Source organism: Podarcis bocagei (genome assembly GCF_964188305.1).
Source record: "Podarcis bocagei genome assembly, chromosome: 11".
NCBI classification, from domain to species: Eukaryota; Metazoa; Chordata; class Lepidosauria; order Squamata; family Lacertidae; genus Podarcis; species Podarcis bocagei.
The window spans coordinates 14767134-14784187 of NC_138136.1; the positions used below are offsets into that span (position 1 = coordinate 14767134).

Consider the following 17054-nt stretch of genomic DNA (forward strand, 5'->3'; position numbering starts at 1 on the left):
GGTGCACACGGACCCCCGTAATGAATTAAATTTGTATCCAGAGTGTCAACTGTATTTTTAATATAGTGCAGTCCATATGACCTTCTTTGTGCAGTTTTATGATTGGTATATTGGGTTCTGCCTCCCATTCTTTTATAACCCGCAGCATTTGCAACCCGCAGTGGCACGTCTGCACGGGTTGCGATTCGGCACTTATGCGTAAAGCGTGATTTAGTGCTTCTGCGCATGCGCGATTGCTGAAACCCGGAAGTAACCCATTCCTCACCCATTGGATTTGTATATGTATGTATACCTCACTGTTCATCATGCATCTAGTACCAAACTATAAAAACTCATGGGATACCTCTTAGGGTGCTCTCAGGGTCTGGGTCTGTCCCCCGCCCTTTGGTACAGAATTTCAGCCTCGTATAGATCCTTTTTCTAGAATCTGTTCATATTTTCTTACCTCTTCCCAACACTCTGCCGCAAACCTCACTTACTCCGTTGTATTATAGCAAGTGCTAGCTCAAGCATAAAAGCAGGTAATTTCTTATTAAAGCTATTCTAAAGACTTATTGCAAGTTTCGCTTAATTACCATGTTGGGCATAATGATGGTGAAAAGCATCCATTTTATTAATTTGTTCTGTAGAACTTCAAAGGGATATTTTCAATATGACCAAGTACATAATTATGGGTCTCCCCCCCTCTTTTTTTCTAATTCAAAACACAGCTGTCTGTGAAAATGGATGCCAGAATGGTGGTCGCTGCATTGGACCCAATCGCTGCGCATGTGTGTATGGATTCACAGGCCCACAATGTGAAAGAGGTAAGAACTAAAAACTTCAGGCAGGGAAATGTACATGGAATCAATGTGGGTCCATCATTACCTTGGTGACATCATGTTTTCATATTTTTTAACTTATTCTTAATTGTCCGTATTCTTGGTAGCATATAACATTCCAGAAGTTATTCAAAACATGTCAGAGATTTCATCTGATAACAATTTTCTTTTAAATATAATTTATAAATCCCGTTCTTTGTTAAACTCTTGGTTTCTTTGATTCCTAATTTTCCCTGTCATCTTTGCCAATTCTACATATTCAAATAACTTCGCCTGCCATTCCAATTTAGTTGGTGTTTTATCTCCCTTCCACCATCTAGCTATTAACATTCTCGCCGCAGTAGTGGCATACATAAATATCTTTCTTAATTCTTTCAGTATATCTGCAGCAATAATACCTAACAAGAAGGCTTCCGGCTTTTTGATGAAAGTTAGTTTGAACATTTTTTAAAGTTCATTATAGATAATTTCCCAAAAGTTTTTAATCTTTTTACATTTCCACCACATGTGGTACATTGTTCCCTCTGATTCTTTACATCTCCAGCGAAGATTTGAGCTGGTTTTATACATTTTCGCCAGCTTGCTTGGTGTAATATACCATCGGTAGAACATCTTCATAAAATTTTCTTCTAAAGTAAATTTTAGCTTTTCTCCAAAGCTTTCCCCAGGATGCCATCTGAATATTATAACTGAAATCTTTAGACCACTGAATCATCACAGATTTAACCTCCTTCTCTAGCACTTCCCAAACCAGTAACAATCTATACATTTTGAAAAGTAATTTAGCCTTACTTTGTAATAGATCTTTCTCAAGTTTCGATATTTCAGCAGCAAACCCTTTTGTTTTGTCTGATTTAAATATATCATTCACTTGATGATCATTTGATTAGCTAGGCCTCTTCTGGTCCCTCACCCCTACCCTGTGGGGACTGTTTATAGTGGGGTGGCTATAGCTTTATATTGACCTGTTACCTAAACTTCTCTTGCCTTGACAACACAGCCTCATTTGCTCCATAAATTCAGGCCAAAAAAAGATTTTGAGTTGGAACTATAGATCTTAATGCCACAGCCTGTACTACCTCAGGTTCTTGTCACAGGCTCCATGCCACAAGGGGGACATGGGTGGCGCTGTGGTCTAAGCCACTGAACCTCTTGGGCTTGCTGATCGGAAGGTCAGGGGTTCAAATTCGCGCTATGGGGTGAGCTCCTGTTGCTCTGTCCCAGCTCCTGCCAACCTAGCAGTTTGAAAGCACACCAGTGCAAGTAGTTAAATAGGTACCGCTGTGGCGGGAAGGTAAACGGCATTTCTGTGCGCTCTGGCTTCTGTCACGGTGTCTCGTTGCGCCAGAAGTGGTTTAGCCATGCTGACCACATGACCCGGAAAGCTGTCTGTGGACAAACGCCGGCTCCCTCGGCCCCATAGTCTCCTTTGACTGGAATTAACCATCCATGGGTCCTTTACCTTTAGTAATAATGCATAACCAGCACAATTTGTAGAGACCACTGTTGTTTAATGTACTGAGGCAGCGAGTGCTTAATGATAAAATAGCAAAACAGTGCTGGTAATTTGCCTGCTTTGTAGCTTGAAATTTTAGTTGTAGTTCTTAATTTGAAGTCTTAGAAGTTTATAGCTAAAGTTTCCGCAGATTTCTCGGGCAAATTGTGTTAATATTTGTGCAGTGTAATCCCACGCATGTTTACTCAGATGTAAACTACTGTGTACAGTGGGGCTTTCTCCCTAGTAATTGTGTTTAGGATTGCAGCCTTAAAGAATTTATCGTGCTAATATTTATGTTACTGTACTTTAAATACAGAGATTTTATAGTTCTGTAAATTAAGGTAATTTAAATTAGGTATTTTCTCCCTAATATGGAACACATGTAGCTTTCCTTCAGATTGGCCTCTCAAACTCCGTGGTATGATAAAGCGTGACCGCTTGTTCAGCTATCTGGGTTTCTAGCAGACTAATTTCCGGGCTGGAGACAGGAGACTGAGCAGTAACTAATCACTGGCATGATTACAGTATATTTAACTTGAAGGTTTGCTGCTGGGCTGCAAGAAAGCACAACCTCTTTTGGACCCTCCCAGCCACACTTTTCTATCTATTATTTTGTATCCTTTATTGGAAACCCTTCCTGTGGCCAGCTCTGCTTCTTGGGATTTGAAGCTATGCAGAGAATCTAGAAGAATGTTCTTTGTGAACTGCTGAATATATATTTTTTTCTATGCAATATGAATTTTATGAAGATCATGTGAATTTCAGTAGTCATGTAAATTAATAGAAATGTTGGGGGTTTTTTTGAGGGTGGTATTTTATTATATTTAGTAATTAGATTTCTTACCCATGTATTACCATAAAGTCCAAGGGCAGATAATTCATACCCAGAATAAACCTATTGAAATCAGTGGTTTCAAGATAGTAATTTTTTAACAAGCCCATTGTTTTTTGGGGGGTGGGCCTCTTCTGAATATGAGTGGATCAGATACAACTGATATTTACCTGAATCATAAAATATCCATCAGTGAAGGGAAGGGCCCCTCCCATTCATAGAAGGCTAGCAAAAGGGGGAAGGCAGTTTTTGGATTCTTCCATCTTTAGGATCCCCCCCAAAAAAATAAAAATTGGGAGAGCTATTCAACCCTTTTGAGTAGATGCTTGGAGGGCAGAAGGGACTGCATGGTGAAAATAGTATCAATGCTTGGAATGTATATTTACACGCAGGCAAATGAGAGGGAAGATAGTTCTTCTGCAGAGAGAATTGTCTCCATATTGGTATGTTGGAATATAATCCATTATGTTTATTTTTTTGACATGTAAAAATAAAACACAATGATAACCAAACAAATAAAGACAAAGATCCGCATTACTGTACTATGAATTATGGGTGAGCTCTAACATGAGCAGGCATCTTTATCCCTCCAAAATTTGCTTCAATGGCTTGGAGAACCTTCTGGGCCAAATTTTGGACGTAAGCATGAGGCTGAGCAGGGTTAAGAGAAACCGGAAGTCCAACTCTGTAAAGTGGATTTCCATTGTGCAAGCAGGAAAACACCGCTGCATGTTGGCTTAATAATATTTTGTATGCTTTGTATATCTTAATGTTAATAATAATAATAATAATAATAATAATAATAATAATAATAATAATAGTTTTAGACTTGAATTTGGAGACTAGAGAAGGATTGTAATAGTCATGAAAATTTTCAAAAGTTGTGAGACAAATTTATGTTTAAATTATATAAAAAGTAAAAAGTTTTTAATTATGTTAGAAGTAAATTCATGCTTTAAAGACTCTTGCAGCACATAACACTATAGTAGGTAATACTATTTATTCAACAGTATTTACTGGAATGTATATTCAGATCTATATTTTATTTATTTGTTTATTTATTTATCTATCTATCTAGTAGCATATTAAATGTTGGCTAGCATAGGTAAATAATAGTAATTCCCTTGTTATATTCTATTCGCCCAGGAACTACAAAGAGATAAGGATAGAACTTGCCAGGTTACAACTAGGGATCAGAAAATCTTGTCAATTTCAGTATTTCTTTTTCTCTTTTTTCCAGTTATAAGTTCAGATCACCACACTGCTAAATCAATTTGTGATTTTTTTTCCTTATGAAAATTCACCAGCATTTTACTGTGAATTTCTCATAATCTATACCTTTAAGTGCAGTTTTCCTTAGTATAATGCATTTTTGTACATTATTTTCACTAAGAGATGCATCGTTATGCAAACTTTACTTAGCATATGCATTTTTGTACAGATTACTCGGTTGGAGAACCACATTGCAACATTCAAAGTGTGGATTTCACAGCATGCCTGCATTTTAGTGCTCATATACCGGTAGTTTCAGGAAATGCGAATTAGGTAGATTCATCTTTATGTGTGAACAGACTTTCTCCCTCACTCATAGTTGCAACATAATGTGCCATTGTGCTACGTTTGTGCATTTATGGCCATTTTCACATTATGATAACTTGCATTTCATTATTTAAATGACGTATATCTAGTTCTTCATTGGCAGGACAGCTTAAAAAAGCATCAAGACATATTTTTATTTCTTCATAAATTATATTTTTTTACAGAAACACGTTTCTTTTGAGCCTTAACATTTCTGTACCTCATATTCCAAAAATCAACAAAACCAGCCCATCTTGACCAAAACAATTAAGCAATTTGTGGCACCTCAAAGACTAACAGATCTTGCAATTGCCTATGTTGCCACAAGACAACTCTGGGGGTACCGGGTACAAATTGAGTGCACTGCTTGGGACCTCAGGGGGCTTGTAAATCTACATGCCCTTCTGGGGAGATTTAGAGGGATTCTTATTGCCATTGCGTGGACAGGCGGAGTCCCCCCAAACCCTGGGCTGCCCCCATGTGGAATAACAGCTCAAGACAATGTGCTATGGGATTAAAATTGGCCACAACTCTATTATGTTTTAGATGTGGGTAGACCTTGGCTCAGGCACTGGGCGTTTATCTCTCCAAGTCCCCTGCCGGAGATCTGGGGAACATCAGGGTTATCCAGAGGGTGCAGGGGATGGGCTGGCTCTGGAGAACATATGTTCAAGCAGAGAGAGCCCGCCCCTGTTACACCGCCGTCGCAGGGGAGAGCAATGACAACCTCTCGGCATACGGCCAAGGCCTCCCCTCAAAACAACCCCTTTAACGGGGAACCCTGGTATCGCCGCCGCAAAGAGAAGGGTGGCGTGAGTCACCGTTACATGCCCACCCCCAATTTAAGGAAGATAGACTAAAGGATTCCGCCTAAGGCCTGATACCACCAAAGTTGTGACGTTTTGCTACGGCAAAGGCAAACCTGCCAATGCAGGAGAATTCCTTTCTGGCCCTTCAACAGCGACCTTGACGTAGCAGCGCCCGCGTACCTGTGGAGAAAAGGTTAACCTGCAAAAGAAGTCTTAACTGAGGGTGGGTAGGGTGGGAGAAGCTCTGGAGCCAAGTGACGATTCCCAGGTAAGATCCTCCCCCTATTGTGTGGGCAGGGTGGTCCCTCCCCCTACCTGGCCTGATCACCTTGGCAACATCTCCCCAGGCGGGATTGGGCAACTGGCTAAGGTAGGCGGAGGCCTCCAGGTATCCCACCTGGGGAAGGCGAAGCCAAGCCTGTGTTAATGGTGGCGCATAGGGTCCAGTGGGCTGCCCACGACCATGCAAAGGGTGCCCCCCATTTAATGTGGGCAGCGGTCATCCTGTGGCTAGGTTTGTGGTGGTTCATTTGGCCTGGTGTCGCAGTGGAACTGCGCACTTTCTTTGGAGCTGAATGCAGCATCTGTTCCCAGTAGCTTTCTATGTACACAGAGGTTTCCAAGCATCTTGCCTTCCATATAAACCATTCCTGAGAAGAAACAAGTCTGTTCTTTGTTTGCTTTGGCATTGATTTTTATCCTCCATTCTCCTCCTTTTCTGGGTTACCTTTCCCCCCCAGTTTGGGGAAAGTCCATTATCTTCCCTCCCAGTTTGGGACGTGGCTTGGCTGCAGCTGCTGGCTGTGTGCCATAGTTGCTGTGCCACCTGTGGCGATCCCGCTTGTCCGTTTGCGCTAGCAATGATCAGCTAGCACAATGAAAGCAGTACATGGAAAGTTGGGGGAAGGCTTCCCTCTAAACCAAAAAACATCTGAAAATAATCAAAAGTAATAATGAGAGAGAAATTTTCCAGTCTAAAAATCTGACATGCATAGGTTGGGCATGCCTTGTTTTTATGGGAAATAACTCTCTTCTGTGCTGGAACGGACTGCAAGCCTGAAATGCTGTTACGGCTTATCCTGTATGAATCCAATATTCCATTTGACTGCCCTGCTATTATTGACTGATTGCTCTATTCAAACAGTGCATTGTAGGTTCCATTTTAATATCCATATTCAAATTCTCCTTAATAAATGCTGTGTATGAAGGCTATGCCCATAAGTACTAAGGCAATTTTTTAAAGCATCTTTATGTTTTTAATTTCATTTGTGCATTTGTAGCACACTTGCTTTGAAAACAAAACCAAACCCCAGCCCTTCAAGATTTTCCTCTACTGCTGCACTGCTCAATAAGTGTTTTTTGTTACTTGCTGCCTCTGCAGTTCCCCTGTGTGCAAAGCCTGTGTTGGAGTGCAGTTTCTATTGCTAACCCCTCCCTCACTGGTTGCTCCTGTTGGTCCACCTGCCTCACTGTTTCCTACATTGGCTGGCAGCAGCTGTTGTAAACAAAATCTGCCCTTTTCCCCTCATGGGGTATCCAAGAGCCCATATAGAGTCCTTACGTGGGTTCCCTATTGGTAGGAGAAAATAGCAGAGGCCAATCAGAGACTATTGAGAAGCAAAGCAGCTAGTAAGCCTGATCTTTATTAAACTGTTGCAACAGGGTGCTCCCCTCGCACGCAGGAAGACGGAGGAGGACCCAGAACAAAGGTGTGCCTGCCCTTATACTGTGTAGACATTTTAAATTCCCTGCCCTGGAGCTAAATATCACCCCTCCATACATCATACATACATCACAGAAGGGGTGTAACACAAGACCACCCCCCACAAACATCATACCTACATCACAGAAAAGGTGGTCTACAACAGAAATTTGAATGTTGTTGTTTTTCCTGTCTGCCAGGTTATCTGATAATGCCTTATCTGATTGCCTTTCCTGGTAGTCTGCCCATTTCTTTGAAATTGTGATTACCCAATTCCTGAGACAATGGGAAGGTTCCCTTACCCCCTCCCTCCTTGCAGAGAAAACATTTGGTCAGTTTGGGAGTCAAAATGGTTTCAGGACGGTCTTCCCGTGCTGCTTCAGACCTGTGGTCCACATATCTATGTACATGCTTGGTTAGTACATTTATGAGCATTTATTATATATATAAGACCTTACATTTTTTATTTCACAGCTCTTCAGTATTTCTGACAGGGCCTTTTGCAGCTGAGCCTAGAGATGTTGGGAATTGAACCAGGGGTGTTTTGCTTTCAAAGCACCTTCTCCAGAACTGAAGGGATGAAGGGGGAGGGCTGGTACAACATCCAAGGTTCAGTTTCTGGCATCTCCAGTAGGGCTTTGAATGTCCCCAGTCTGGAGGATCCCATCAGTGCAGACAATACCGACCTAGATGGACCAATGTCTGACTTCTTATAAGGCAGTTTCCTATGTTCTTTGTTTTACCCAAGCATTAAAGCGAAAGTCAAGGCTGCTACTTAGCATGTATGTGGGAGCACAAGCAACAACAACAACAACAACAATAATCTGTCCATCTGACTGCATTTCCCCAGCCACTCTGGGCAGCTCCCAACACAATATTGAAAACACAATACAGCATTAAACATTAAAAGCTTCCCTAAACAGAGCTCCCTTCAGATGTCTTCTAAAAGTCAGAAAGTTGTTTATTTCCTTGACATCTGAAGGGAAGGCATTCCACAGGGCAGGTGTCACTACTGAGAAGGCCCTCTGCCTGGTTCCCTGTAACTTCACTTCTCACAGTGGGGGAACTGCCAGAAGGCCCTCAGAGCTGGACGTTAGTCTGAACGATGGGGGTGGAGACGCTCCTTCAGGTATACTGGGCAGAGGCCATTTAGAGCTTTTAAGGTCAGCGCCGATACTTTGAATTGTGCTCGGAAACGTACTGGGAGCCAATTTAGGTCTTTCAGGACTGGTGTTATATGGTCTCGGTGGCCGCTCCCAGTGAGTATTAGGAGCAGCTAGATTAAGTTAGCAATCTTAACCCTGGATTCAGAAATGTTCTGCTACTATAGCAGTGGAAAGCCTGTCAAATTCCATATGCACTCAGCCTAGATGGAAGAGAAAGCACACAATTAGAAAATATGAAACGGTGTAGTGGTGGCATACATCAGTCCTAGCATGATTTGAGTAGAGGATTGTAGAAAAGCATTTGATCTTTCCTTTGTGAGACTTATCTTATTCTAAGCAGAGTTAATTTTCTAGGAAAAATGACCACTTTAATTATCCTCCCCCAACTGAAGAGACTGGCTCTCATTTCCCACCTGCACTGTATTATTCCCAGCTTGCTGAATAACATTGTAAAAATGCTTTTTATTTTTATCTGGTCTAAATCAGTACATGACTATCTAATGTAAACAGCTAAAGCCTCATGGCAACCTCTTTGTTTTGGCTGTGATGCATTATTTTAAAAAGAATAGGTTTTTCATTAATGGCCATTAAACTATTGGAAGAAAATGTTTGAGATGATCATTAATGTATTTATTTGCAGCTTCTGCACAGTTTGACGTTTTAATAGTCTGTTTTGGACAACAGTAGGCCAGAACATAAAGCATATTGGCAGATGCTTATGTTTTGAAGAATTATATACAGAAATGAAACATGTTCTTTGGGAACACAAAGGCAGGATTTACTTGAACCCTATAAAAGTCTGATTTGTGGGTTAGTGGAATGAGGGCTAAATCAGGGTGTTTGCTTAAGTGATACTATGATCGCTTCACTAAGTATTGGGCTCTCTGTGCCCTACCTAGAGTGGAAACCCATCTCTTGCCCCACCTAGACCAGAGGCATGCTTGATGATGCCAAAAGCTGGGACCTTTTCAATGGCTGCACCATCTTGTCCCATGAAGCATGGGCAGCCCCCTCTCAGGCTGTCTTTTGTTTTCATTTTTATTGTGTCACTTTTTACTCATGATCTCTAGCTCTGCTTTAAAATAGATTTTTAATGTGTAGTTTATGTATTTTAGTATATTTTATTCTGTTGTAATCGTTCATTGTTGCAAGCCACCTGAGCAATGCTTGAGTGCTAGTCTTGCTCTCCCGGTGCATGGGATTATAATTGTGCGGAGCCTAAGAATGGAAGGGGACCTTGTGGGGGGTGAACAAACTATGGAAATGCTGTTATCTGCTGATCCCAAATATTTGCATTAGTGCCATGCCAGCCTAACATTGCTGATATAAGATCTGCAGCACAATCTCAGAAGTTAATTCAGTTGTGCTCAATAAGGCTTACTTCCTAGCTTGTGTATTTTGGAGCTTAGTGTAAGTTTTGTGACATTGCATTGGTGTAACTTTTGTTACATCCAGTCTTAGGATCTGGCTGTTGTTTTAAAATACAAATGAAAGATGCTGAAAAAGTACCATAAGGTAGGCGGAAATATATGTGTGTACACACAGAGAGGTGGGTAATTGTTGTATTATAGCTATTTTGTCATTCTCCATGTTCTAAGTCATGCCATTCTGGAGATGACAGTTTTCAGAGACAGAGAAAAACGTAGCAACTACATGTGAAAAGTAGGGTACCTACTCTCATCAAGGCATAAGATTTGCTAAGCAAACTATAATTTGTAACATGTGTTCCATCAGTGCCTTTTGATAGAATTGTTCCCATAGCAACAGTGGGGCAAAAACAAATTGTGAAACTCCTAACATGACACTTGTCTGCGCACAAGGAAAATATGAAGTTAATTTTTGTTTATGTTAATTTTACGTTTAATTTAATTAGGTGTAAGGAAAAAAGTGTCGTCAGCCTAAGCGTGGAATGCCTTCAGCAATGTGCCAGGTTGTTTTCCTATGCACCATGGCAATAAATCATTTTATCAGCCTTGCATATGTTGGTTTGAAATGCCACCGGGGATATGTGTCTACGGAAATATTTCAGATCCATGTAATTGTGGACTTGTAGGCCTGATACACTGGTGACGTGTCCAGGATACCATCATGAATACATCACCATGTGTTGGGACTTGTGAAATCCTTCAGCCTTAACATAGAAATTAATGACTTGGAAGGTAGTTCTAAAAGGAAAAATAAAAGCATCCCACTGTAGTATCAGGCATTCCTTAGAAAGTGGTTGTCCCTTAGAGTGGAGCTGATCCATAGCATGGTTTGATCATAGCATGATATGGATACTTTTGTTAAAGCCCAGAGAGCCAAGTTAGCACCTTGATGGACAATCTCCTACTGAACTTCATGTAAACGTCTTTGAGCAACCCAAAGGAAAAGTGGCATGAAAATATTAAAAACCCTATAGGCATTGGCTGATGCAAGTCTTCCTTTAAAACCCATGGTTTCCCAAGCTTGGGTCTCCAGCTCTTTTTGGACTACAGGCCACATCACCCCTAGCTAGCAAGACCAGTGGTCAGGGATGATGGGAATTGAAGTCCAAAAACAGATGGAGTCCCAAGTTTGGGAGCCACTGCAAAGAAGAGAAGAAGAACTTGGATTTGATATCCCGCTTTATCACTACCTGAAGGAGTCTCAAAGCGGCTAACATTCTCCTTTCCCTTCCTCCCCCACAGCAAACACTTTGTGAGGTGAGTGGGGCTGAGAGACTTCAAAGAAGTGTGACTGGCTCAAGGTCACCCAGCAGCTGCATGTGGAAGAGCGGAGACGTGAACCCAGTTCACCAGATTACGAGTCTGCCGCTCTTAACTACTACACCACACTGGCTCTCATACTCCCTCCTAGCTCGGCAGTACCTTAATGGTGTGATGGAACTACCACTGCAGCTCTGCCATTCCAAAAGCCAGGGCAGAAGGCAGGCAATGCCAATTCCATTGTATGATGGCAGTGGGGCAGGCTTAGAATCCAACAGATCTCAGCCCTGATCAGCTTCTTCTGGGAAAGCCCTCCTACGGTACTTTTTGCTGGCTGCCACCCAGTAGAGATCCTGTTGGCAGAACTTTGCCTGGCTTCGTGAAGGTGCTCTGCTCTAGCAGAGTGGCATTGGCACTACTTTGCAGGTAGTGGGCAAGAGGAGGCTGGCGGAAAAGACAGAAGGGGCACCTAGGGCCAATCCAACGTACACCTACACATCCGTCACAAGGGGGCTTTGAATTGCTCTGTAACTAGTGAAATAATTGTGATAGGAGGAAGATTAACAGGGTGTATAGCCCAAACAAAATGAAGTGCCGTATTTTTTGCTCTATAAGACTCACTTTTTCTCTCCTAAAAAGTAAGGGGAAATGTGTGTGCGTCTTATGGAGCGAATGCAGGCTGCGCAGCTATCCCAGAAGTCAGAACAGCAAGAGGGATTGCTGCTTTCACTGCTCAGTGCTCCCTCTTGCTGTTCTGGCTTCTGAGATTCAGAATATATTTTTTCTTGTTTTCCTCCTCCAAAAACTAGGTGTGTCTTGTGGTCTGGTGCGTCTTATAGAGCGAAAAATACGGTAACTACTCATTTCTGCTTAAAGTCCAGAAGTTAGGGGCGGCGTTTCCGTCAACTTTTACATGCACAGTTTGTTCTTCTGTGTGAAAGAAGCTATTTGGACTCATAGAGCATAGATGTAATAAGAATCCCTCCTGGACTTCCAGCATTTAGTAGTGGGCCTCTCCAGACATAGGTGGCAGTGTGCGAAACAAAGCAAAAGTTATTCAGACTGACACAAACACTGCAATTGGGCAGATATCATGAACATGCAAAACAGGCCAAAAGCTTTGTGATATAATGTTCCATCTTTGCTCACCATTGCGGTATGAAATGGCAAGCTGCACAAGCATGTTGGCTGTCCCTGTGCCAGCATTTATACGTTTCTAGTAGGGAGATCAAGCATCTCACCAAAAGGTTTTTATAGCAGGGATACTATGCCACACTGAACTAAATCGAACCCTGGTGTGGGTGCAGAATCCAGATGGAATTGGAAGTAAACTGAAAAGTTGCTCTGTTTATAGATGTGGAGGCACTCCTCAGGCATTAAAATGTTTCCTCTTAATTTCCAGATTACAGAACAGGCCCTTGTTTCACTCAGGTCAGCAACCAGATGTGTCAAGGCCAGCTGACTGGCATTGTTTGCACGAAGACGCTTTGTTGCGCAACCATTGGACGTGCATGGGGCCATCCTTGTGAGATGTGCCCTGCTCAGCCTCAGCCCTGCCGCCGCGGTTTCATCCCCAACATCCGCACTGGCGCATGTCAAGGTAAGCCATTTGTGTTACATTAGTTACTGCAATTTAAATGTTTTCCTACTGTAGAGTAGATCTGAGCAATTGATTGAAGCCAGATGTTTCTTCCCTCCTTTCTCATATATATATATATATATATATATATACAGAGAGAGAGAGAGAAAGTGAGAGTATATTCAAAATATAAAGCATTTCTGTAAGTGTCAAGATATTTGTTAGGCTGCATTGACATAATAATGAAACCAATGTGTTTGTGGAAGAATGAATTAGACCCACAGACTGTGCATGAAACACAAGAGTGAAAACAATTCCATTTACTCATTGAGATAGAGTCTTATGTACTGCAATAGATGCCTTTTCCCTTTCTTGGGATAACCATTATACAGTCATACTTCATGTTGCGTCTGCTTCAGGTTACGTGTTTTCGTGTTGCGCCCTGCGGCAACCTGGAAGAACCAGAACAGGTTACTTCTGGGTTTTGCCGCTCTCGCATGCGCAGAAGCGGCGCTTCAGCTTGCGTCAGTTCTGTGTTACGGACGGGCCTCTGGAATGGATCCCGTCTGTAACACGAGGTTCCACTGTATATACCATGTCTGTTAGTGTCTATAATTTCCCCTGCACAGGAGCAGTTTGTGGAGAGGGAGGCCACAATAGTCTCGGCCTCCCAGCAGCTACTGTCACCATGGGACAGTGAGGGGTCAGGTAAGGGCAGCAAAGAGAGCAGGGTGTTTTGGGCACCCAATCTGGCACTTCTGCTAGTGTGCCCTACTGGCCTGACCTCATTGCTGCCCTACCCTATGCCACCCGAGTCTGCAGCAGTGCTGCCATGTGCTGAGTGGTGTTCTCCTTTGGTGACTGTTGCTGCCCCTGTACATAATCAAGGCCCTGTCACCTTTGAACAAACTGCATTTTGTTAAAACAAATGAATGAGTGGTTCCAGTGGCGTAGCGTGGATTGTCAGCACCCGGGGCAAGGCAAGTAATTTGTGCCCCCTAACCCGTGGATTTGCGCCCCCTAACCCTAACCCCCAGATGTTGCGCCCGGTGCGGCCGGCCCCCCCTGCACCCCCCACGCTACGCCACTTAGTGGTTCCCAAAGTGAAATGTGGGGTTTCCTAGAAAGGGGTGAGAGCAACTTCCCTCCTCCCCACCCCCAGAGCTGTAACTTGTTCACAACATACTGAATTGTGAAATATAGGAGAAATGTCCATTTTTACTCCCGGCCTTCACCAGGCAAACTTTAAAGTACATTTTCTTGAAAATTGTGAGGGTTATTATAATTATTAAGAAAATGTACTTCAAAGGTTTTTGTCCCTATAGGCACTGAGTATGTAATTAATGCAATTACGGGGCTGACACTAAAATCTGAGAGTCATGTAGAAATCCTCATTATAGGGACTGGTTCTAAAATTGGCAGCCTTAACAAAGCAGCCTATTTGTCCTTGTACAAAATGAGTAAGTGACATAATTTCTGCTCAGTGGATTGAGACAGTGATCTTTTGCTTTCTAAGGTGAATTAATATAACAATAGGTCGTTCTACATCAGTCAGACATATGCGCCAATTTTATTCCATTGGATCGAATCTAATGTGGAATGAGTAGAAAAAAAGTAACCAGTAGTAATTTCCTGTAGTAACCAGTAGTAAATATATCCTTCCTTCTCCTTAGAACAGCCTTCTGCATCCTGGTTCCCTCCAGATGTCTTTGGCATATAACTCCCATCAGCCCTAGCCAGCATGGCCAATGATGAGGAATCATGGGAGTTGTAGTTCAAAAAATATCTGGGAGACACTAGATTGGGAAAGTCTCACTGAAAGTGCCATAGGCTTAGGCTGCGAAAGAAAAACACAATGTTTCAATAGACTTCCATAGGTCAGGTAGAAGAATTGGGCTCAGGGCCTCGCACCCAAGAAAGTAGTGCAATAACAGAACAATTGTTCATGTGACTCAGAAGGCAATGGCATGGATGAACGTGAATAAAACTTTCTTTGCAGATCTTGCAGTAGGAACACAACAGTGTAAACAGCTTTTATTTTATGTAATGCAGCCATATGGGCCTCAGGCTCCGCATGTGTTCTTTGAACCAGCAGAACACTCTCAAAGACATTGAAGAACAGACATGAAATACACACATCGCTGTTTGCTACTATCTTACAAAACTACAATTTTTAATGCAGGAAAATTGGTATATTTTTTGAGAGAATATATGCAAACTTATATACTGGCATGCACAAGAGGTGTAACTGTTTACAAAAGTAGATTCAGGTAGGTAACCATGTTGGTCTGACGCAGTCGAAATAAATTAAAAAATTGTCCAGTAGCACCTTATAGCCAGAACAAACTTAGTTGGTCTCTAAGGTGCTGCTGGACAATATTTTAATTTTTTATTCATGTATACAAAAGTGTATGAAAGAAGCTGAATGTGGGAAACAAAGTATGTGGTGTTTTTAAAAGGTTTTAGGACTGCATTTTTTGCTCTGTCCAGCCTTCCTTAATGGTAGTACGCACTGTCAGAACTCATAGAAGAGTTTGTTTAGCCTTCCTGCGTCTAGGATTGGGGTTCCCAGTGTGCTGCCAAGGCACTTCTGTACGCCTCCCTTGGTGTCCGCTGAAGTGGATGGGCTGCCTGGAAAGAGATGCACAGGCCCCAAGCAGCCTCACACTTTCCCCATCCATTTCCCAAAATGCCTCTGAGTCCCCACGTGCGCCCAGGGATTTTCTTCATAGGAAGGGAAAGAAAGACTTGGGGGATTCTGGAACTGTTAGTCTCAGTCCTGGTTCCTGGTCGGGAAAAGCCGTTCTGGTGGGACCCAGGAGAGCTTGCTACTTCTGCCTTCTTCTGTGTGAAGGTAGCTCCACCGCCCCCCTTGGGGCAGGAGATAGCAGTTTACCGATTGCAAATAGGCAATAAAATTCTTAAAGTGCATTTTATAGGAAATGGGTGGAAGTTTACAGACTGTGTGTCAGGCTTGGAGGTTTTCAGGGGTATGCTCACTATATGAGTATCTTTTCTCTGATGCTTATGACTTCTCTAGTTTATGGAGAGAAATGATTAGAAGTATGCCAAGGATTCACTTGGCTCTGTAGCTTCAGTGCCCTTGAGAATGTTTTTCGGCACTTCACGGCTTTGGCTGCTGGTTAACTGAGCATGACAAATATCCTTAAACTGTGCAATGAACAGTTGACATTGTTGCAGAATTACACTGTGGAAATTGAAAACAGTGTGGGTATTTTGCCTGTGAACAATGCACATTTAAAACAACCATTTTCTTTTTTACACTGTGTAATTTCACAATTGCTTCTTATGGCGTTCTGAATGTGCTTCGCTCAACATGAATTAGGAACTTGGCTGCTGAGAAGCTTGTACTGTCAAATCATTTCAGAGAGAAGCAAAATATCAAAGGCATAAAGATAACATCAGACTTTTGACAAGGGACAAATCCTGAAAAGTGCTGAATATCCATAATTCTTATTAAGCCAGACACAAAGGCCAATTGCAAACATGGATTGAATTTGCTTTCCTGCACACAGTACTGTGTTCCTTTTGTTAACTAACAGAGAAACACAGGAACTGATTATGTGTGGCCTTTATTCAGACCATAGAATTGTGGAGTTAAAGAGCTGTAAGGATCATCTAGTCCACCTGCCTGCACTGCAGAAATCTTTCAGCCAATGTAGGGCTCAAACCCACAACCCTTAGGGAAGATAATGGAGAATCCCATTTTCAAGTCATAATCAGAAAGATTCCCTATTTGAGATCCAGATGGAATTGCTATGTCTTCCAACCAAATGAAAGAAGCACTTGAAATCGCATTTTGTGCATCCTCAGAACAATCCCATAAAGGTATTACAGTGGTACCTCGCAAGACGAAAAGAATCCATTCTGTGATTCTCTTCGTCTAGCGGTTTTTTCGTCTTGCGAAGCAAGCCCATTGAAGGATTAGCGGATTAGCGCTATTAGCGGCTTTTCTGCTGATCGGATCAGCTGATAAGCGGCTTAGCTGCTTAGAAAAGGGGGGGGAGGGAAAAAACCCAGCAGGAACTCGCAAGACATTGTTGTCTTGCGAAGCAAGCCCATTGAAGGATTAGCGGATTAGCGCTATTAGTGCTATTAGCGGCTTTTAGCAGCTTTTAGCAGCTTTTAGCAGCTTTTAGCGGCTTATCTGCTGATCGGATCAGCTGATAAGCGGCTTAGCGGCTTAGAAAAAGGGGGGAAGGAAAAAAAACCAGCAGGAACTCGCAAGACATTGTCGTCTTGCGAAGCAAGCCCATAGGAAATTTGTTTTAAGAAGCACCTCCAAAACGGAAAACTCTTTCGTCTAGCGAGTTTTCCGTCTTGCAAGGCATTCGTCTTGTGGGGCACCACTGTATATGGAA

General features: G+C 42.4%; 1 protein-coding gene across 1 annotated transcript in view; it reads left to right on the top strand.

Moving 5' to 3' along the window:
- The window catches only part of FBN2 (fibrillin 2), a 134515-nt gene that overhangs the window by 13917 nt on the left and 103544 nt on the right, over positions 1–17054 (top strand). The window contains exons 5-6 of the mRNA XM_081213502.1: positions 711–806; positions 12496–12693. Coding sequence (XP_081069628.1) covers positions 711–806; positions 12496–12693 — 294 coding nt within the window. The remainder of the gene's footprint in view (positions 1–710; positions 807–12495; positions 12694–17054) is intronic.